This window comes from Girardinichthys multiradiatus, chromosome 20 (genome assembly GCF_021462225.1).
Source record: "Girardinichthys multiradiatus isolate DD_20200921_A chromosome 20, DD_fGirMul_XY1, whole genome shotgun sequence".
In the NCBI taxonomy this organism is placed as follows: Eukaryota; Metazoa; Chordata; class Actinopteri; order Cyprinodontiformes; family Goodeidae; genus Girardinichthys; species Girardinichthys multiradiatus.
The window spans coordinates 31,387,697-31,410,966 of NC_061812.1; the positions used below are offsets into that span (position 1 = coordinate 31,387,697).

The window sequence follows — 23,270 nt, forward strand, 5'->3', positions numbered from 1 at the left end:
ATGTCAAAACACAAGAAACAGTAAAGGTCCAGGTGGTGGTTGTTTCAACCATGCTCCACTTCATACCTTTGAAGTTCTTGGTTCCATATACTGTGGAACATTTACCAACCATCTGTATATTTGTAGAGGGGGAGGTCTTGTACTTGCGTGTGGCAATTGTTGATTTAAAGTTCATTTTCTACAATCTACTCATTCTACTGTAAGTGGAAAAGTGGAGTGGTTATATGACTCATATCTGCCAGCAAGAAGTTAATCAGTTATTTTGGTTTGATCAGGGCCATAATCTGTCATACCAGTCTGCAAAAAGGTTAAGAAGTGATGCCATATCAGCGGTATGAGCCATTTGAAAAGCCTCCAATGCTTGACAGTGTGACAGTAATTGGAAAATTTAGTACTAGTGAAAAGAACCACATCTTTATGATTCTCTGTTAAGCACCTAAAAAACAAAGAATAGTACAAACCCATGGAGCCTACATGCAGCATGGACAGATATTTCTTGTGGTTTAGGTCAGGTGTCGCCATCTGCTGGTGGTTTGAAAGCAATACAAGTTGGCCTCTCGTTAGGAAATCATAATACATGCAGTTCAGCATTTTCTAGGAGGTTCATGACTGAACTTCACATTGTGTTCATATTAATGACCCGTTAGATGGTGCTTTGCTGTGTCTCTTGACCAAATTATACGTACTACTACTAAATTGGGCTTTTTTGTGTGTGATTTTACACTTGTGAAGAGTGTTACTCTATAGAAAAACACATACCAGCAGTTCAATAAGGAGGTTAACCTTTTATTTCATTTAAATTTCTGTACAGGTCTAGTCATATATTTATGCACAGTTGTGCAAGTAAAACTAAATAAATTGCAAAAATAAAGCAACACTCTTTACACAATTTCTCATGGATGGTTGTGAACCATGAAATAAATATAACGCACACACACGCAAACATACACACAAACTCCCACATGGGATTTGCTGGAAAAATAAAGGAGCATTCTGAAAATGGGAATTAAAGGAACAAACGTAATATAAATCAACGCACGGCGGCACTTCAGAAACATCATCGCACACATGCAGAAGGACCCAGACATGTAACTCAATCAGGCACCTGTACGCGTGATGAAACCCATGTTAGGCAGAAAACACATGAAACTAAAGGCACTGCCAGCAGGAACAGCTCGGGTGGGAAAGATAGTAACACACAAACGTGGGTTTTACAGCGAAGTATGTCCTCATGGACAACAGGCCTCACCTATCTGCAGGTTATAACCAACATATGAGTGAGAACCAGTGGGATGAATCCTCACAACCCAGGATGACCACACGCACACGCACACACACACGCACACACACACACATGACAGTAAGTAGTAATGATGTCAAAAAACTTTTTTTCCAGTGTCTACACAAATCACTAGCATTGCAAACATATCATAGCCATTATTATGAATTTTACATATGTTTGTTCCTTTTTAGGGGTATGAAGAAAAACTAAAAGGCATGCACAGCCTCAGAGATGTGGTCTAGATCAACATGTGCAAAACAGAGGCCGATTTTTTTTTTTTTTTTTACATACACCACCCCCAAATAAATTTAAAATGCTCTTCGTCAGTGTAAGCATTGGTGCAGACGTCCTCTCACGGTCAAATACAAAACCCAAAACAGCAACAGTTTGTTTGCAAGTAAAGGCATGTGGGCTGCCTCTCTTAGTATCACATCAGGATGGGATTTATGTATTCTTAGTTGTGGATTTAGGTAGCAAAAAAAAAGAAAGTAACTTCATCTGCCATCGGTGATCATGGTGGGATTGGATGTATTGGAGGAGAAAAACAACAAACCCCTTTCCTACTTTCAAATTATTTCATGTATGGGCTAATATGAGCATTTAAACACATACTGAGAACATGGTGGTGGCAGCATCATGCTGTGAAGGTGTAGAGAAAGAGGAGGCAAGTTAATATCTTGCTCTTTTTCTGTTCAATGAACTGAAAGCAAATTAAGCAATCTGCTTCATGACCTTTCCTGATCAAATCTGCAAATCCAGAACGCAAAGGATGAAAGATGAAATCGGATGATTTCAGACATCATTTCTAAGAAAAACAAACACACAGTATGATTGTGTTTCAGCTCCAGCTCAAAACAGCTAAAAGTAATCATGCCTTCCGTTCTAATCCTAATCCTATGGGCAGGGTGGATGAGCTGAGAGACTCATGCATAAGTAACACTTGCAGTAGCAGCAGCAGCAGTAGTTGTACAAGCAGAAAAGAAGGGAAAACTTTAAAAAACATTGCTGATTCACATCAGTCATAAATGAGATCTCAAGAAGAAGTTGCAGTTCCAGATCTTCCTTGGCAGGGTAAACAACTGTTGTCCGGGTCCTGCTTGTATGATGGGATTGTGTAAGGGAGCCTGTACACGACCTGAGAAAGTATATGCATCAGTGTGTCACTTGTCTGTATCTGAATGTCTGTCGATGAAGAGTCCAAACACAGGTTCAGCTCAGGCTTCACTCTCTTGACTTAGATCACTGGGAGTCATTGGGTCCTTGTCCTAAAGGTCTGTGCATCCCTGGGTTGGAGACATCAGGGGACAGGTGAGGGGTCACGGGCCGTGTTGTTGAAGGGCCTGCTGTAGCTTCTGTCGGTAAATGGTGTATTTTTGCTGCACTGCTCGTACGCGCTCCGCCTCCTCCTTCTCCAGGATGACCAAGAAGTTTTGGAGCTCAGGGACAGAGAATGCGTGCCACTGTGGAATAAAGGGTGAAATCAAAGAAGGATGTTAGTTCATTTTTACAGCCTCTTTTTTATTTTTATTTTTTTTTACTTTGCATTTATGAAACTATCTGTCTCGAAACCCTTTCCTGTTCACCTGCCACATCAAAATGTTGTTAGCTTCATGGCATATTTGCCTAAGCAATTATGCATTTAGCAATAAAAGATGATGCACATGTACACTGCCTTTGCTAATGTGTTCCTAGTCGTCACACATTTCCACACCGTAGTTAACACTTTGCAATCTCAAACTGCGATGTATTTCCTCAGGATCCTATATCATAGACAATATACTCTTCAGACTTTCATAAAAAAATGAAACCAAGGATCATTTTTTTCTTCCTCTTCACAATTATTGCACTACTTTGTATTGGTCTGTCACACAAAATCCCAATAAAATACACTGTTGATTTTGGTTGTAATGTGACAAAATGAGAAAAGTTCTACTTTTGCAAGGTATTGCTTGATTGTGCATATTTCTAGGCTCTCTCACCTCAACCTCTCCAGTCTCATTTTCCTTCAGGACAAAGGTGAGCAGCTCAGCATCTGGTCCTGCTATCAACCTCAGGACAAGAGGATGCTCAGACAGAGGGAGCTTCTGGAACAAGTCTGCAGCAGAACAATAAAAAAACAAGAAAATCTTAGGCATTTGTCTTGCTAAATATGCATAAAAAAACATCGGAGGTCTTTTCTTTACCCTGTCCGTCTCTGTGCGTCTGCCTGTATAATGCGAACTTGCGAGGATCATCTAGCACCAGGAATTTCTTCAGCAAGCCCTGTATCACCTCACTGGTGGTTGTCAGAGAGCCGATGTGGATCTGCTTCACACAATCGCATGGCAAGTAGAAGGATGTCCTCTTTTCTGTATGCTCTGCCATTTTTCCGTCCTGGTCGTCCAATGGGGCGCGCCCCTGGTTGCCCTCCACTGTGACCGGTCGACTGAGTCGCAGGTGGACCTTGATGAAGCCGGTGAAAGATCCATCTTCAGCCTGAAGCGTGTAATGGAAAAGCAGAGAAAAAGGGACTGAATGAGTGTCATGGCCCTTTAATTAATAATTCTGTTTCCCTGGGGTACCAATACTACATGACACAGAGGCCCATTCCTTCTAGGTCATCTTCAAATGTGCGAAAAACAAGAGAACATGTTTCATTCTGAAGCTTTAAAATACAAGCATTACTATAAAACTAAAATACAGCTGAAATAAACTTCATCATCCCAGCATTTACATTAAGTGGTACAACTGTGCTGCTAAGCAGTACACATAAATGATGCTAATCAGAACTATTGTAGAACATAAACCTATACCCAAACAGTATATATTTATTCTCTTATGGAGCCAACATAGACAAAAATATTTTGCAGGCGAAAAAAACCTCAATTAATGAGTTTGGGGGTTTGCAAACCCTCAGAGTTAATTGTTATCTTAGGATGACTGATTGTTGTTATTAAATGCTAATATCTAACACCTGTAGTCATACAACACATTAAAGCAATATACTCTTTATATTTGTTTGCATTTATTTACCAATATAAATCAACAAACACAAAAAAATGCATCTATAGCCGAGGATGTCTTTAGAAACTCACCAGGTTCATGCCATTTTCAGACACTTGAGCGTTGTACGACTCTATCTTGGTTCGGACCTCTTCCTCTGACAGCTCTTTAGCGCCTCCCTCCTCTTCCTCCTTTGTTTCACTCTGCTGAAAGGAGAAAAGAAACAAGTTGAAGACCCTCATGAACGAAACCAGTGTTCTGTCTTCACCAGCAGATGGCGCTGTTTCAGTTCTTCCAGTAAAAAACAAAAACCCATTGAGCATTGGAAAAGTTAAAGAGGAATGAGGACAAACTTTTCAGCCTCTCAGTCTCTGAAGGAAAGATGTATGGATGTATTAGGTTGATAATGAAGCTAAAAAGCCCAAACAGTGGGGTCTCCATGCTCTCATGTTCTCCGTCTCATCCCCACATAGAAAAGCTGCTTCTTTTGCTTGTCATACATACTTAGCAAGAGCACAGTGAGCACCACAGCATGAGAATACTGCTTTCCCTCTCACTCTTATTCATGCCCCTGGCAGAGAGATGGGGAGTGACGGAGGAAACCATGAAAGGAGGAGGAGGATGTGGGAGTCAAACAGTGGGAGGCACCGCGTGAGGAGTGAGGAATGATGAAAGAATGGCTGCTGAGCAAGCCTTAGCAACACAGAGTTTGACTGGGTTATTTATAGTACAGTGGGACCCATCGTCTCTATCTCACAATAGCTTCTGCTTCCCATCTTCTCTCTCCCTCTTCTACAAATCGTTTGCATTTTCTGAGGCAGTGGGAGAGCGTGGGAGGAACAGCAAACGTTGTCGGAGGACGGGGACGATGAGGTCACGGTTGCAGGAAGGGTGAGTTTGTGCCTAACATACACACACGTAGGCTGTGACAAATCCTGGAGGACAGTGGAGCAAGAAGAGCCTGCAGCATCGTGCAATCACAACTTTTTCACATTTTGTTATAAGAAGTCCTACTTGCTGCATAACCCAAGCGCTGGGGACAAAGCAAACATGTGGAAGATGAGACCCAAATTGACATATTTGTCCTTAATGCAAAAGGCTGTATGGCAGAAAACAGGGCTGCACAATATATCACAAACCGACCAACCAGCCACCGATTAAAATCTGCCGATATTCTCTTGATCAGTTCTGACCGGTGATCAGACCTTAAAGAACACCAGAAATCATTATCAGCCAGTAAAAGACAAATCAGTGCATCTCCAATGTTAGGTAATCATTCCATATACAGTTAAGCCCAAAATTATTCACACCCCTGGCAGATTTAATGACAGTTATTGTCATTCAACCAAGATGTTTGTTTCTGATAAGAAGTTAGACAGACATCTGGATTGTCAATTAAAAAGAAAAACATCTGTTTTTATTTAGATTTTATTAAAAATGGGCATGTTGAAAATTGATAATACACTTTACAATAATCAGTTGAAAAATCTTCCTATAATTGTTAAGGAACTTTCTGCATTTTTAACTGGTACTTTCAGGATTGATCTTTGATGATGAGCCCCAAGCTTTTGAAGTTGGAAAGCCTCCTTGCCATCACCCTAATCTTTAGCTCCCTCTACAGATCATCTGTCAGATTCAAGTCCGGACTCTTGTTGTCACTCAGAGCATACTTCCAGTCAAAAGATATGTGTTGGTAAAATAAAAAGATTAATTTAAACCAAAATATGCCAGGGGTATGAATATGTTTGGGCTTAACTGAATGTAAGTTTTATTTTCCAGAATAGATTTTGTGTTGCCCTGCGATGGACTGGCGACCTGTCCAGGGTGTAGCCTGCCTCTCGCCCACGGACTGCTGGAGATAGGCACCAGCTCCCCTGCAACCCAGTATGGAAGAAGCAGGTATGGAAAATGGATGGATAGATTTTGTGTTGCGGTGAGAGGGTCTTTAGGACGTTTTGCTAGTAATTGAAAAAATATTTGTTTCATTACCAAAACAGCCGCAATAAAAAAGCAATAATAATTTCATTTTTTTGCAAATATCTGCATAAACTACCCACCATTTGGGATCTATGTCTGCAGTGAACCAGACAGACATTAATATATATATTAGGGTATTTATCTATCACACGTCATATTGTCATTGCAACATTCAGCAATATTGCATTTTGCAAGTTTTCCTGTTTAGGGAAAACAAACATGGCACATCATCGACACGCTGACCCATGGTGGTGGCAGCATCATGCTGTGGGGATGTGTCTCTTCAGTAGGGACAGGAAACTGGTAAGAAAATTAATGAAGCTACAGTAAGTACAAGAAAATCCTGGAAGAAAACTCGCCAGAGGCTGCAAAAGACATAGAGCCAGAACTACAATGGAAGGGGAAAGATTTAAGCATATTTATGTGTTGGAACAACCTAGTGAAAGTCCGGACTTAACTCAGTTGACAATCTGCAGCAACACTTGTAAATTGCTGCTTTCAGACGCTCTCCATCCAATCTGAGTTTTAGCTATTTTGAAAATAATAATGGATATTAATTTCAGTCTCCAGATGTGCAAGAAAGAAACTTTAAAAGTATTGCTACTGTAATTGAAAACCATGTGCCATTTTCCTTCCACTTCACAATTAGGTTCTGCTTTGTGTTGGTCAATCACACAAAATCCCCATAAAATATGTTAAAGTTTGTGGTTGTAATATGGCAAAAGTGGAAAAGTTCAACAGGTATGAATACCTTTGCAAGCTACTGTATAATCAGACACTCTCTAATGTAATTATTAAGGGGTTATTGTTTAGACTGCTGGAGATAGGCACCAGCTCCCCCGTGACCCGCTATGGAATAAGCGGTAGAAAATGACTGACTGACTGTTTAAATTGAACAACAAATAGAGAAATACACCAACTCCAACCCTCTGACCTGTTCTCAAGCATTAAAACACAATAAAAACAACAAGCAGAATAAATGTTAAGCAAGCACTGAATGCTCCAGGGTTGGGAAAAGAATCTGAGGGTTATTGTATGTAGGAGTCGGGCTCTTTCTAGAATTCCTGACAGTCAAAAGCAACAAAGTGAAAGGAGCCTTGCAGGAATTCCTGCGTTTGTATGAGTTTCTAAATGTAACGGAGGCCGTGCCCTGTCCTCCCTTTCTGCATACCAGTGAGAGTGATGGGAGCACAATGGAGCAGGACAGTGTGGGTGTAGCTTTGTAGTCCCAGAAAGCTGCCCGGCTGGAATGGGCCGCTTGGAGCCGATGACCAAGAGCACACAGAGTCAGAGAGATTTACAGTAATTACAAAGAAATATAATTCACGTGTCTTTAGAACCTCCCCAGGGGCCTTATCTTCACACGTTCCGTCTGGATGTACTTTTTCATCAGTTAACATGCACACAGTATCTTATTAGGTTAAAGCAAACAGTGTTTTGCAAAAGTATTTATAAACCTCTTTTACATTTTGTCACATGACAAATGCAAATTTTGATGGGTTTTACTGGGATTTTATGTAATAGATGTATTGCATCCCCACAGCATGATGCTGCCACCACCACGTTTCACCATACGGGTTGGTGTGTTCTGGGTGATGTGCGGTGCTAGTTTTCGGTCACTAATAGTTTTAGATCTAGTCCAAAAAGTTGAATTTTGCTCTCATCAGACCAGAACATATATGACTTGTGGCAAGCCTCCTATTTTCCAGATTTAGTTGTCCCGTTGACAGATGATCCCACCTGAGCTGTGGATCTCTGCAGCTCCGTCAGGGTTACCATGACCCTTTTTGTAAAAAAAAAAAAAAAAAACCCAAACACCAATAGAGTGACTTCTAGGGGAAATCAGTTGCATTGAATATTATTGAGAGGTATCAGTTTAAAAGGGGGCGTGTACATATGCATGCCCCACTTTTTAGATTTTATTTGTTAAACAAATGAACTTCACAGCTGCTGACTGTTGACTAGTTTTGGGCATGCATTGGTTGCCTTTAAAATGTTACATACCATAGTTTTCCCTTTAAACTCAGAGCAAGGCATGGAGCTCCACAAACACAGCTGATGAGATTTCTTACCAAGTTTACAAAAGCTCTGAATGCTGGCTGTTCAGTCCCTGTCTAGTAAAGATAACATCATTGCAGGTGACCAGACAGATGCCATGTTATCTAGTCCATCAGTGTTAGCCTTACAGGTGTTGGGTGGAACAGATGTGTAGGATATCTTTGACAGTCATGTAAACGCCACACACAGACACACGTTGGTGGATGAATGCAATGCAGAACCTGAGGGTGACATGAAAAATCGTTGGCCCGTCTTACGCTGATGAGATGAGACAAGAGAGGTCAGGACGGCTTGAAATGTCAGTCTGGAAGGATGCTCCGTGTTTCCTTCAACCTAACCAGCTGTTTCTTAACCTATGATTCAATGCTATATCAGACCATATGCCTTTTTGTGCGTGAATAGATTGCATGTGCTTGTGTAAAATGAATAGTGTCGTCAGAGAGCGTACACACACACACACACACACACACACACATACACACACACACACACACACACATACACACACACACACACACACACACACACACATACACACACACACGCACGCACATGCACATGCAGGTTCAAGATTCACAGCTTTGAGGTCGTCGCACGCATGTGTTTACGTAAATTTATTAGAAGATATAAAATCCTATTTCCGTTACTTCAGAGAATACTGGCTGTGTTAACTTCCTGGAAATTTAATATGATCTTTTTCTGACACTGAAACACGTCTGCATACAAAAACTTTTACAATTACTGGTGAAATGAGGACATGCTCTTTCTTGACATCCTTACAAAATGGAAATGTAACATTACTATGTTATGTATTTCAGTCTCTGCTCCAGCCTTCTATACAATTCAGCATCTGCATCAAATGAAACATAAATTTATTCTGAAATAAATACTTTTAAATATTTACATATATCTTTGTATATATATATATATATATATAATGTAATCTTATGTGATAGACCAGCACAGCAGTACATAGTGATGCAGAGGAAAGAAAATAACACGTTTTCCAATTTGATTTACTATTTACAATGTACTATTTGCAAATGTGAACGCACAAATACTTTGTAGAAGCGCCTTTCAATATATTTTCAATTTCAAGTCCTTGTGGCCTCTCAGAACGTTGCAAATCTAGAGACTAACATTCTTGCCTATTTGTCTTTGTACAATAGCTCAAGATCAGTCAGATTGGATAGAGAGTGTCTGTGAGGATCAATTTTCAAGTCTTGCCAAGAATCTTAATAGGACTGAGGACCGTACTTTGACTAGGCCATTCTAATACATGAAATATGAATAAATATTTTGCAGACTCTTGAAGGTAATTAGTGACACTTTTATTTAGGGGTATCAGAGTAAAGGGGACTGAATACAAATTAATCCTATACTGGTAATTGTGAAGGCATGTGAACTGCAGATATTCACACACTTTGCATGGATCATTTGCCAAGATACTTCCTTAACAAATTAAATTGGGTGAATTCTTCAAAACAAAAGGATGACATTCTGTAAAAGTGCTCTAAAATGCACAGTGACATTAATATTACAGTTACCGTAATAAACTGTATAAAGATCAGCAAAGTTTTCATGCAAATATGCATCTAAACAGTTGACAGAGATGTCACCCCTTCATTTGCATCCGTGTGTCCCACATTCAACCGCTGCACACCCGCCCAGTCCGGCACATGCATCGATGCAGGCCGGCTAATCTAAAGCAAAAGGGACAAGCTCTGGAAAAAATTCATAAAGGAAGGAGATGTGCTCTGCTGTCCCCATGGATGTGACTGAGCAGATGTGCTTAAAAAACAACAACCCATTGACAAAGATTTACACCTAAAAATAAAGAATGCTGTGTATATTCAGAGGGCGACACGCGGATCTTTTCGTCCCTCTTTTTCATATTCAAATACAGGTAAGTACACAGTCAGTTCCTGTTGAACTTGTAGTGTGGGAGCGGCATATACTTCTATATACTCTCACTAGGGGCTCAGTTTTATTGCATTTAAAACTACGCTATTTGTCTTTGGATCTGTGGTAACAACCCTTCATGCTGACAGATCTGACACATTCACCTTAGAACCCTTCTGTGTCAGCATGGCAGCAACCCTAACTCTGCACAGCGGGTGAATTATTCAGAGAATAAACCTTCAGACATCAAAGAGAGGCAAGGACAAGGTCAGCATGAGGCCGCCGGAGGAGTTCACTCACTAACGCGACTGTCCGTGTTGCTGTGTTTCAGTGGCGATCAAACAATGAGCCTCCAACCCCTATGCAGAAGCATAAACAGCACACCAGAGGACAAGCAGTGCTGCCTATCTGCTGCTAATGCTTCATCAAGCAGCTATGTGTGAGGTGATTGAGTGCAAACCACAGCAAAATTTCTCAGGAAAAGCAAACGGTGCCAACAAAACCAAGAGTTGCCATGGTAACTACATAGTACTGGTTAGTAATCTGCACCTTGCACACAAATATAAAAGCATAGAGTGGTGCACGGGCATCGGCGGCATGCCTACAGAAGCCTCTCCCACTCGCAGTGGAGAGGAAGCTATTATGGCCGCTGGTTTACATCATTAACATCTCTGCAAACACATTATCTCTGCCAGCCTGGTTGAGGAGGCCAATGAAGCAGCCAAAGCAGCAGCAGCACTTCAGTTTCGACTCTGAGTGGTTCAGGTGATTAGAGGAGGAGTTTAAATGGGTCCCTACGGAAGATCATAGTTAGACAATGCAGATGTGTGAAAGTAACTCCCCTCCTATACTCTCACGTTTGCACGCACACACACCTAGAGGCCTGCTTGAACAACAACACCACTTCCTCTCCAGACTTCTGCTTTCAGGTTTCATTTTTTGTCACATAAATGGCAGTTTTTCTTGTTCCCAGCCACACTGAATCAAACCATTGATCTTATTCATCAAACTGTCCCCCTCCCTCTTTTATCAAGATCTTATCCATCTCTGAAAAAATGATGCAGATCTGTACCTTTGGTGCATGCTTGGGCTTGCGGAAGAACGAGGTCTTGGCGGTGAAGAAAGTAAAGTCCTCGCTTTCGTCGTCCAGGCTGCAGTACCCGCTGCTCATGCTGTTACTGCTGGTCATGGAGGGGGTCAGCACTGTACTGACTGTCATGGAGGGGTCTTTCAAGACACCGGAGCGGCACGCCAACAGCTTGAGGAAAGCGTTGGGTTCTCTCAAAGCGCGGGGCTGAAGTGATGCTCAGCCGCAGTCAGATTCCAGAGGCATCTAACTGTCCTTTCCTCATCCAAAAGAAGTCAGAGCTCATCTGCTGATGCATCCAGCTTAAACACCGCCTGTGAGGAGCTGAAAACAGGTGAGTTCGGCTTGGATCCGGCACCCTAAGTGTTACCGGAGAACAGGACCAGGAAATACGAGAGCGAGCACAGTCACTTCCTCCTTACGAGCCTGTTTTTCGAGAAAGCTCTGATGCTGCTGTCACAAACAGGCTGTGGAGTACCTGGCTGTCAGCAACTGACACACGCTCTCTCACACAGCAGGCTGGGACTCCTTCATACCCATACAGGTACAGAGTCGACTTACAGGTTGGTGTCAAGTTAACCCGGCTCACCTGACGGCACCTGCTATGCTCACAAACTAATGAAGGCATGCATGCAAAGCCACATCCTGCTTCAGACTGGGCTCTGTCTCACCCCGAAGGGGCAAATGACAGCTCAGGTCAAGTTCTGGCTGCAGAAGAAGGAGAAGCTTAGTGATCCCCATCCATTTGTGAAGTAGCAGAAGATATCTCGGTGCTGATGACAATACACTCTCCTCTTCTCATCATCTCTTTAGACTAATTTCTCCCACACAAGCTCTGCTCTTTCTCAATCCTCCTGTCTTTGCGATCATTTCACTCCCTCGGTCTCTCGCAGCCTCCCTCAACCATCTGTGGTTTGTGCATGTTATCAGCCTGAGAGCACCCTCCCCCTTCTCCCTCCACTCTCTCTCTTGCTGTCTCTCTCTCTCTCCTTTTTTCTTTCTCTGTTCCTGCAGGCAACTGCACCCTGCAGAGCATGGCCACTTCCTCTCACAGAAGACGCCGAACGCAAGAGAGGGGGAGAGGCATGAGTAAACAGAAAGACAAACATTCATGAGCTGGAGATGTAAAGCCTCGCTGCTCTTGGGCAGCGTATGCTCAAGCAGCGGAGGAAGCACCAGCAGGGCTGGGAAAGATGGCTGCTCGGCTGCCGAAATACTGTTGCTGTATGTGACGGCTAATTCAAAACAAGACCACCATACAGGTGCATCTGAAAAAATTAGAATGTTATTTAAATGTTCAATTATTTCAGCAACTCAAAAGAAAAAGCAATACTCATACATTAGATAGAGAGAAAGTCTAAAACTAAAAAGGATCATTGATCATGTTTAATATAGAAATGTTATGTTATGGTTTATGTAATCAAGGGAAAGACTGCTGGCTTAACAGTTGTCCAGCAGGCAATCACTGATGCCCTCCACAAGGAGTATAAATCAGAAAAGGTTCTGGCTACAAATGCTGGTTGTTCACAGAGTGCTGTATCTAAGCATATATGTAGAAAGTTGAGTGGAAGAAAAAAGTGCGGTAGAAAAAAGGTGCACAAACAACTTAGGCAAAGGAGAAAAAGGACTTGACTGCTAGTCCCAATTCCTCTTTTTAGATGAAAGAACATTTTGCATTTAATGTGCTTTATTAGCTAGGAAATGTTAAAGCTCCTCAAGCTGATAACCTTCATAGAGGTCATGCAGCCAAACGTGGGCCACCATTACAACATTCTGGGCCTCTCTAACACCTTAGCAAAAACATAGGTATTCTAATATTTTAGAAACTGAATTATAGGTTTTTATTATGAGCCACAATCATTAAAACTGAACTGAAATAAATGCTTGAAACACTGTTAAATGAATCTATACAATACATGAGATCAAAAATGAAATTAACTACTGAAATTAATGCCCTTTTCAATTATTTTGTCATTTTTTGAAATACACCATTTAAAAGTTTCCCAATCCACCTGTCCTACCCCTGTTGATTTATTGCTGAAGAGATGGGTTTGTGTCTGTTAAGATGAACAAAATAATGATGATTTACCCAAAAAAGAAGACTGTAGCGACCTTCTAACCTTACGTTGAGCACAAAATCACCCCTTTCTCCCTAGTAGTGACCTCCCTTGTCAGAAAACAGCTAAAGCCTCCCCCTTCAACCATCATATTGATTGAATCTGCATGGACATGGTGCTTCTATAAGACTGTTTCAAATCTGCACAAATGCTGTACTGGCGCGTGTTATGATAGAGCTGAACTATTCTGCTTCACCATTTTATTCTGCATCTTTCTGTAAGCTTTGACTCTGCTCAAATGGGATCACTTGCAGATCTGTTCCTGTATAACTGCTAGTGGGTAAAATAACAAGAAAGGAGAGGGATGGAAAAATCACACACACACACACACACACACAAACATACACCCATCTCAGATCAATACAACGTGGTCAGTGCTTTGATTTGTGAGTGCAGCCACAGCAGCATCTGTGCATGTTGAGGCGCGAGGGGATCAATTCTTGCTGAGACACACACAAAGCAACAAAAGACTGAGAAAAAAAGCAACTAGACACACAGCTACAGCGATAAAACAGAGCAAATGAAAAACGGGGGACAGCCGGAAATAAACTGTCATCATTTCTCTGGTCTGTAGCACTGCTGAGATATTCTGAGCCAAACCACAGCATACACAAAGACAAATCTCAGTTCCAATATGTGCAAGACAGAGATTGTCCATGTTTGCTTCTTTCTGAATCACAGCTCATTCTGATCGGCTTGTTGTTTATTCTGTTTCAAAATTCAGTTGATAACATTAAAAGGGGATATTGCAGGTGAAGCCTGCTTAAAACAATACGTTATAGGGGAACTGGAAGTGAATCACACATCTGTTAAAAGGTCAGGATTTTGTGACATACATCCAGCAAGATTTAATAAAAAATAAAACAAATAAGATGCATAAACTTGGTTGCATTAGTGTGGACACCCTAAAGAACCTTTATATTCAAAAACAGCAATCAGTCTTCTTGTTTTGGAGTCTATTAACATCCCACATCTGGATTTAGTAATATTAATATTACTAAGTCCAGATGTGGGATGTTAGATTTGAAGAGCTTCTGCCAGGCAGAGTGGGCTAATTTAGATTTGCAACCCTACTTCTTAGTCCAGACTAGGGCTGCACGAAATCAGGAAAAAAAACTTTTGTGATACTATTGTTGAATATTGCATTATGGATATTGATTATGATTCATCCCAATTTTCCTTTTTCTTTTCTTTATTTTCATCACATTGTCCCCACAACTCTGCATGTTTTAGCATCCCAGCCACTAAAAATATACATGAAGTTGGTCATCGAGGGCACTTAAAGCCCATCCAACAGGCCAGATATATTATTGGTATGCAGAACTTGCATGTATTACAGTTCTTTGCTATATTTTGCACACATGGATATCACAATGATGACAGCAAGTTGATGTATTGTGTAGCTTTAGTCCAGAAATTAGGTGAGTGGATTTCTTTCAGTGTTGTTGTCGGCCTCCTGGCAGCCCCCCTGATCAGTCTTCTTGTTTTTAATAATTTTTCTAGTAGTCCAGTCTACTTGTAATGTCACATTTGTCCCATATTTTCTTCAAGTATTGATCTTGGGCCATTACAACTTGTTAACAAGATGCACTGCGGTGCATCTTGTTAAAGCGATGCATGCATGCCACAAAACTTCATTTGCTGTTATCATGTGGTTTAATCTCGTGAAGTGTATGCTGTTGTCACAGACCCTAGATATGACAATGAGCGCTTTAAGCCAGTTAGCTTGTACCAGTGTTTGCTACTTTTAAGTAAGGAGGAAGCAGTTTTGAGTTGTTGCCAGTCAGCTGATACAAATTACTCTTCAGGACAGTAACAACACTGATTACAATGTGTTAAAGAAGGGAAAACGACAGACAAAACGCTGACAAGATACAACTGATTTGTAAGGACCGTGAGAATACCATGAGCGCTAACTGTTAGCAGCTAATTTAGCTAAAGTCAGCATCTGCTTTGTAGTTTCCTTCAGTTGCTAAGCAGAAAGACTATTTCACAATTGTTCAAAGCACATAACCTTCATTTGATTGTTTCAAATTTCAATCCCTGACAGAATTATTCTACATTGATCACAGGTTATTTAAAACAAACTTTTGAAACCTTTATTGAAGTTATAAAAACTGAAAAATTGAGATCTTTAGTTTTCCCAAAGATTTAGCTCAAATTTTGTTTACGTCTTTATGTCATTTGGGCATTTGAGTACAAAGTATTAATCCTAAACCTTTTTGAATAGTAGATAATAGCGGGTCCTATTATCCGTAGGTTCCACAACCAATAAAGCAACTTAATGCTCAAACTGGCTTTAATCTGATTCCATGTTATAAAGCCATTTCAATGCTTCTGTGCCATCCAGACTAACTTAGATCAGCTCTATTTCAAAATCTATAACTCTTGTTAAAAATCTATAACTCTATTTCAAAATCTATAACTCTTGTTAAAAATCTATAACTCTTGTTAAAAATCTATAACTCTTGTTAAAAATCTATAACTCTTGTTAAAAATCTATAACTCTTGTTAAAAATCTATAACTCTTGTTAAACTGAAGGCAGATTCTTTGAGGTGGAGTTGGCGAACTTTGGTACTTTTGCTTTACACATAAACATTCATAATAAAAAGGAGTTTTTGTGCTTAGCTTTAATTTTAAGCTCAGTTTAGGAACTGCAAGCTCAGTTCAACCTGAATTTAGAGTTGTCTAGAGAATGAAAAGATAGTAAAATTTATAGTTTCTTGATTTTTGAGCATTGTTTGAATTTTGTCCTTTAGAAAATGAAAGAAGGAAAAAAGTCCATACTTATGCATACCCGGAACACGTTAAAAGCCCATCCCATGCTTTTTCTGTTGTATGAACCTTAAAGACTGTTATCTATGCAGTACCGTAAATAGGCTCCTCTCCAGCAAGATGTAGATTACACAAACATTCACCCATGATGCATACAGAACAGATTTACATAATTAACCAAAACTCCCTTAGGGTCTAATTATTTGAGGATTAATCTGACTCAACTGTATCTTGATTTTTAGAAATGGTTTAAAAAAATTTTTTAAATGCCGTAACGTTGACTAGCATTCACTCTTAATTTGCTCTGTGAAGGGTTTAGTCAGAGATCAGAGAAAACATGCTGGGATAATGCAGCTTTGCCGTGACTGATGTCCCTTGAGAAAACAGTGATTAACCTAATTGGTTTCCTCCATCTGACAGGATGCGGGAAAGTGAGGACATCATGGGCCAGAACTGATTCGATAAAGCAAACCCCTGCTGTTGGAGAATAACGACGGAGAGGCTAAAAAAGTAAAAAGAGGAGTACTAGAGAGTCAGCAGGAGAAGAGGACGAAGGAGGTCGTAGGCAGATGTTTATTTGATGTACTGTCCTGTTCTCAGAACATTCTGAGAGCAACAAAAGGTATCTGAGCACATAAATAAAACCTGAAGTGATGCTGGACAGTCCACTGTTTGAGTGGAAGACGATTACGTAAGAGTGTAGGCATGGAAAGATGATGCAGCGAGAACAATACTATTAACTATTAAGAGCTGAGTCATGTGCACCTCTCTGTAAGTCAATCACTCTTCTAAATAAAAGACTCACCTTGAACCTAGGAGCTGCAGAGGAGGAAGAGGAAGAAGAGCAACATTTGAGGTCTGAGCTTTCTTCTGTTTCTCTGTCTCTCTGGTTGCAGTCGAGCTGAACCTCACCCTCACACTCCAGGTGACAGGTATAGCTGCAGTCTGATGGGACAGAAAAACACACATCAGTGCATGCAGGAACCAATCAGTGAGCAGGAACGATAAAACAACACAACTAATGCTCCCCCAGTGGACTTCCACCAGCAGCAGTGCAAGATGAAGGCCAGAAATATAACTGATTCTGTACAAAAAAGAAATGTCTCCATCTAGTGGCTGAAACCAGACTCACACATAAAAACAACATTATCACTGCAGTGGGACCTAAAACTCACTAATACAAGTTGAGGCGTATAAAATGATTTTGACCCAAATACCTGCACACAGAAGATAACCAAATAAACAAAGAATATTACTTAATCTGAATGTAAAGACAGTCAATTTCACAGGTGAAAATCTCCTACAAGTATCTTCTGATGCAGATCCATTAGAAAACTCATAATAGATTTATAAGATGTAACATGGAGCTGTGTTAAATAGTTATACAGGTCCTTCTCAAAATATTAGCATATTGTGATAAAGTTCATTATTTTCCATAATATCATGATGAAAATTTAACATTCATATATTTTAGATTCATTGCACACTAACTGAAATATTTCAGGTCTTTTATTGTCTTAATACGGATGATTTTGGCATACAGCTCATGAAAACCCAAAATTACTATCTCACAAAATTAGCATATTTCATCCGACCAATAAAAGAAAAGTGTTTTTAATACAAAAAACGTCAACCTTCAAATAATCATGTACAGTTATGCACTCAATACTTGGTCGGGAATCCTTTGGCAGAAATGACTGCTTCAATGCGGCGTGGCATGGAGGCAATCAGCCTGTGGCACTGCTGAGGTCTTATGGAGGCCCAGGATGCTTCGATAGCGGCCTTTAGCTCATCCAGAGTGTTGGGTCTTGAGTCTCTCAACGTTCTCTTCACAATATCCCACAGATTCTCTATGGGGTTCAGGTCAGGAGAGTTGGCAGGCCAATTGAGCACAGTGATACCATGGTCAGTAAACCATTTACCAGTGGTTTTGGCACTGTGAGCAGGTGCCAGGTCGTGCTGAAAAATGAAATCTTCATCTCCATAAAGCTTTTCAGCAGATGGAAGCATGAAGTGCTCCAAAATCTCCTGATAGCTAGCTGCATTGACCCTGCCCTTGATAAAACACAGTGGACCAACACCAGCAGCTGACACGGCACCCCAGACCATCACTGACTGTGGGTACTTGACACTGGACTTCTGGCATTTTGGCATTTCCTTCTCCCCAGTCTTCCTCCAGACTCTGACACCTTGATTTCCGAATGACATGCAGAATTTGCTTTCATCCGAAAAAAGTACTTTGGACCACTGAGCAACAGTCCAGTGCTGCTTCTCTGTAGCCCAGGTCAGGCGCTTCTGCCGCTGTTTCTGGTTCAAAAGTGGCTTGACCTGGGGAATGCGGCACCTGTAGCCCATTTCCTGCACACGCCTGTGCACGGTGGCTCTGGATGTTTCTACTCCAGACTCAGTCCACTGCTTCCACAGGTCCCCCAAGGTCTGGAATTGGCCCTTCTCCACAATCTTCCTCAGGGTCCGGTCACCTCTCCTCGTTGTGCAGCGTTTTCTGCCACACTTTTTCCTTCCCACAGACTTCCCACTGAGGTGCCTTGATACAGCGCTCTGGGAACAGCCTATTCGTTCAGAAATTTCTTTCTGTGTCGTACCCTCTTGCTTGAGGGTGTCAATAGGGGCCTTCTGGACAGCAGTCAGGTCGGCAGTCTTACCCATGATTGGGGTTTTGAGTGATGAACCAGGCTGGGAGTTTTAAAGGCCTCAGGAATCTTTTGCAGGTGTTTAGAGTTAACTCGTTGATTCAGATGATTAGGTTCATAGCTCGTTTAGAGACCCTTTTAATGATATGCTAATTTTGTGAGATAGGAATTTTGGGTTTTCATGAGCTGTATGCCAAAATCATCCGTATTAAGACAATAAAAGACCTGAAATATTTCAGTTAGTGTGCAATGAATCTAAAATATATGAATGTTAAATTTTCATCATTACATTATGGAAAATAATGAACTTTATCACAATATGCTAATATTTTGAGAAGGACCTGTAATATATTGCAGCAATTGACTAAGACACTGCATTTGCACCCTTAAAGCTTTTAAAAACATAAGCAGCTTCCCAGATATACAACATTGAACTCTGGTCTGCTTCTGAGAAAACCAAAATATTGACCAGGCCACCAAAACGTCTTCAAATAGTCCTCTTTTGTTCTCCCCTTTTAGACTAGTTCCACATATGTAAGTTTCTGCTTGCTTATGCCTCCAAGACTTTCTTGTGGTTGGAGGATTTTCCCAGCCTCAGATCTCACTTCTCCTCAGCGGGGACACAAGCCATGCAACAAGCAGAAAAAATAGACCATAAAACTGCACATGCAAGCACAGATGTTTTAGAAGGAAACATGAGTCAGTTTATCCTTAAGTAAGGGAACTTTAAAACAAATTTGTTGGTGCCCTTATCACTTTTCGAAGGCCCATTTTCTTCTGTAAGTGATTTAATAAAAGCAAGTATTTAAGGTATAACTACATGTATTCAGTAGGTGACAAAAGTAAAAAAAATACAACAGTAAAAAGAAATAATTTTTGTTTTTTGAAGATATGCTAACACAGTAAGGACTGCTTTGTTGGTACAGGTAAAGAAACTACTAATCTTTGTGTTACAGTCATGTTTTTAGTACCACAGCTGCCGTAGATAGAGCTGGGTAAGTCGTGTGTGCATAGTGAGTAAGTTTAAGGTCCTGAACTGATGGTCAGACATTCATGTTTTTTTGCTTTAAATTCATGGTTTCATCAATTACACCATTCATGCAGATCCTGAAGGAGCAAAACAGCCACAGACTATCACACTACCATCACCATGTTTGACTGTTGGTAGGATGTTCTTCTTCTGAAATGTAGGTTTACACCAGATGAAACGGGATATACTCCTTCTAAAAAAATTATACTCTTGTTTTAGTATCCCAAAAGTCCTAGGAATCATCAAGATGGTTTTTGAGAAACCGGCCTTTGATCGGCAGTGTTTTTTGGTTTTTTTTGCCACTGTCCTATGTTTTCTCCATTTGTGGTCAATGGCTCTCATTGGGGTTCACTGGAGTCCCAAAGCCTTAGAGATGGCTTTGATACCCTTTCCATACTGATAGATGTCAATGATTTTATTTTTTATCTGTTCTTCTCAATATATTGGGGCACAATGTGATGGTTTTTGAAATATTTTAGCCTACTTCATGTTGTCATACAGGTCCTATTTAAGTTATTTATTGATTCTACAGGTCAGGTTTGGCAAATGAAACTGAAATCAGCTTTTTAAGAAATGTGGCTAATGCCAATTAATTCATGATTATACTATGGTAGGTATTACGTTTTACCATAAGGTTAAGTGTGTTTGAATATCCTTTTTCCCATTCTGAATGAAATCATCAATTGCAAACTTTGTTTTGTCTTTGTCTGAAATAAAAATTTGTTTGAGGTGATCTGAAACACGGAGGCAGAAACAAAAAGGTGGCAAATACTTTTTCACAGCACTGTATGAAATATTCAACCAAACCAATTTAAAACATGAAAAAAACACAAAGAATGCCAGTAAATCTAAGACAGCATGGAAGGGTTCCAACAAATTTGTTCACGCCTTAATAAAAAAAACATAAACATGTCAAGTTTCAACCATTTGCTGAATATTAAAACATGTTTTCCTGAAAAAATAAGATAAGTCTGCTTGTTTTCCTCTCTCTGCAAATACCAGTGATATTTTTCCACTAGGAGGAGCATCATGGTAGCATTATTTAGTTACTTGTACTGAAGCTCTATGGCTAAAATCCAAGGTAAAGGCATTTTCTTCCTGTAAGATAAAAACTTCAGATAAATACAAAGAATTGTAAAGACAGAGTTACTCTATTGACTAAAGCTTTGGCAAAGAACAAAGAAGGAAGATGTGAAGCTAAGAGGACACTGATATCTGAATGTGACTGCACTGGAACAGGAGGACAGTATGTGAAGGGTGGTAACTGGATTGGCAGATAAAGAGGGAGAAGGAAGTGCTGGCACTGCCTTGCTGACAGGCAGGGTTGTGTTAATGGAGGGAAGAATTCAGATAAGAGGATGCTCCACTCATGGCACTTTGGAGGTCACTGCAGGGAGACAGAAAGAAAGGAAGCTAACAGAGGAAAGGAAAAGAGAAACTCCTTTTCCTGTCTTTCACTTTGCTTCATGTACACCAACCATATTCAGATTGGATCACAAACACTGGCATCACCTCCTAATCTTACATTTACACTTACATTCCTATTGCTGTTGAGGTCATGACCCGACTGGAACTGCAACAGCCCTCCAACTGATTCTGCTTTCTTTGTTTTCAGTTCAACTCTTAAAAGTGAGCTTTACACAACTCAGCAACAAGTCTTCACATGCTTGTCTGCATAGGCGTGCAGGTACAAACATTTTGCTGCAACGGATGATCTGGAGGAGATTCCAGATATATATCCAGGTATGACAACAACGCGTAGAGGTGGAGAGAAAAATAAAAGTGAAAGAACATTAAATAGCAGCCATAGGATGGAGGCAGCGATAAGGGCGGTCTTTTTGTGCAACTTGTTGAGCATTAGCTGTTGAATTCAGTTTGTTGGAGCTTGATGAGGGGTTTTCCCTTTTCGCTTCTGTGGAAATTTTATAGTTAAACACCCTGTCAGATTGAGAAGTTCCCTAAATTGGAATTTTAGACTCACTTACAGGAATTACTGACATTTACTTATATTTTTATTACAGGCCGGGCAAAAGAACAATGTTTTACTCCACATTTTTACTTTTGTTTTAGGAACAAAATCCCCTCAACAGAGAGCATGGCTTCCTTCATTTGAAAAAGAGTCACCAACATGGTTACTGAAAGCCCCCTTGAAAGTCATGATTTGGATTACAGGATTTTTTCAACCCCTGTCAAAATGACAGACAACAAAAATGTCTAGTGCAACCTCTGACCCAGACATTCTTTTTTACATCCTTACTCCCTAGTATTTATGGTGGATCCCAAGATGTTCTAGAACAGAGGTTATATACAATCCCCCCACTGAGTTCATGGTCTTTTCCCGGTTCTGCTCCCAGTGGGACGTACCCAGAAAACCTCAAAAAGGGGACACCCAGGATGTATTCTGATCAGAAGCCCCAACTAACTTAACTCTCTCCTTTTGACACAGAGCAGCAGCAGCCCTACTGCGAATTGCTGCTGGATGATGGAGTCCAGCCAAACACCGGAGGAAGCTTATTTTAGCCGATTGTATCCAGGATTTCATTCTTAGGCAATAACCTGAGGTGAAGGTACAGGAAAAGACAGCAATAAAAAAAGTTTTACTTCTTGGCTAACCACTGTCTTCAACATGACGAAAAGATGTAAATGACTTAGTTTTTGTCTTTTTATTAATTCATTGCTTGCTTTTGGAGATTTTTAAACCAACTTCCTGCTAAAGACAGGCCCCTTTAAGCAATTTCGTGATTCATGATTTGAGAAGGGGGAAGGATCATGTTTTTAATATAATGCCATATTGGTTTAGATATGATGCATATGATTTGACTACAGGTGAGAGAAAAGGCTCACAGGCATAGACGGCCCAAGAAATCAGGAGTCTCGCTTTTTGACTCAGCTTTCTTTACCATGGTACAGCCTTAGAAATGGCTGTTACCCTTTCCATACATTCTACACCATGACACTGGAGCACCTCCTTCTCAGTTCCTGCTCAATCCTGTCATCACTGACTTAAAAATGTAAGATATATTTTCCTCCACCACAGTCCAGGACACACCGAGACTGTAATGAAGTTGTGCCATAAACAATCATTACCATCCAAACCCCCTGCACAGTGTTGATGCCAAGAACCGGTGTGTGTTGTCCCAACATGAATGTTGTCTCTGGTGTTGTGCGTCACTCTGGTGGACCAGTTTGGCTTGCTTCTGCTTTGCAAGAAAAAACATGCAGGGTTTTTACCTCCTAACTGACCTTGTCTCGACAGAGATATGCAGGGTGTGGATACAGGGAGGCGGCGATGGAAAAAGCCACGTCTTCAGGGATCTGCATCAGTGCAGCGGACGAGAGGAGAGAGGGGAGCTCAGACCTGCAGTATGTAAAAATCCATTTGTGGAGGCTGTGTTAACTTCTGCTGCG

General features: G+C 40.7%; 1 protein-coding gene and 2 long non-coding RNA genes across 8 annotated transcripts in view; 2 read left to right on the forward strand and 1 right to left on the reverse strand.

Annotated features, from left to right (window-relative positions):
* Positions 1-765: 765 nt before the first annotated feature.
* The window catches only part of rassf5 (Ras association domain family member 5), a 44,060-nt gene continuing 21,555 nt past the window's right edge, over positions 766-23,270 (reverse strand). For 2 of the 6 annotated variants that reach the window (XM_047347868.1, XM_047347870.1), the window contains exons 2-6: positions 16,987-17,126; positions 4,357-4,470; positions 3,466-3,757; positions 3,262-3,377; positions 766-2,742 (exon numbers count right to left, since the gene is read on the reverse strand). In XM_047347868.1, coding sequence (XP_047203824.1) covers positions 2,599-2,742; positions 3,262-3,377; positions 3,466-3,757; positions 4,357-4,470; positions 16,987-17,126 — 806 coding nt within the window. In that variant the 3' untranslated portion in view covers positions 766-2,598. Of the gene's footprint in view, positions 2,743-3,261; positions 3,378-3,465; positions 3,758-4,356; positions 4,471-4,617; positions 4,638-11,273; positions 12,213-16,986; positions 17,127-23,270 lie in introns of those variants that run through there. The other 4 variants (XM_047347869.1, XM_047347872.1, XM_047347871.1 and 1 more) reach the window with 4 other exon arrangements.
* Positions 4,784-6,099, forward strand: LOC124856914. Its single transcript, XR_007035453.1, has 3 exons — positions 4,784-5,155; positions 5,886-5,957; positions 6,044-6,099. It is a non-coding gene; the product is annotated as an uncharacterized LOC124856914 (long non-coding RNA).
* Positions 6,104-17,031, forward strand: LOC124856915. Its single transcript, XR_007035454.1, has 2 exons — positions 6,104-6,163; positions 16,602-17,031. It is a non-coding gene; the product is annotated as an uncharacterized LOC124856915 (long non-coding RNA).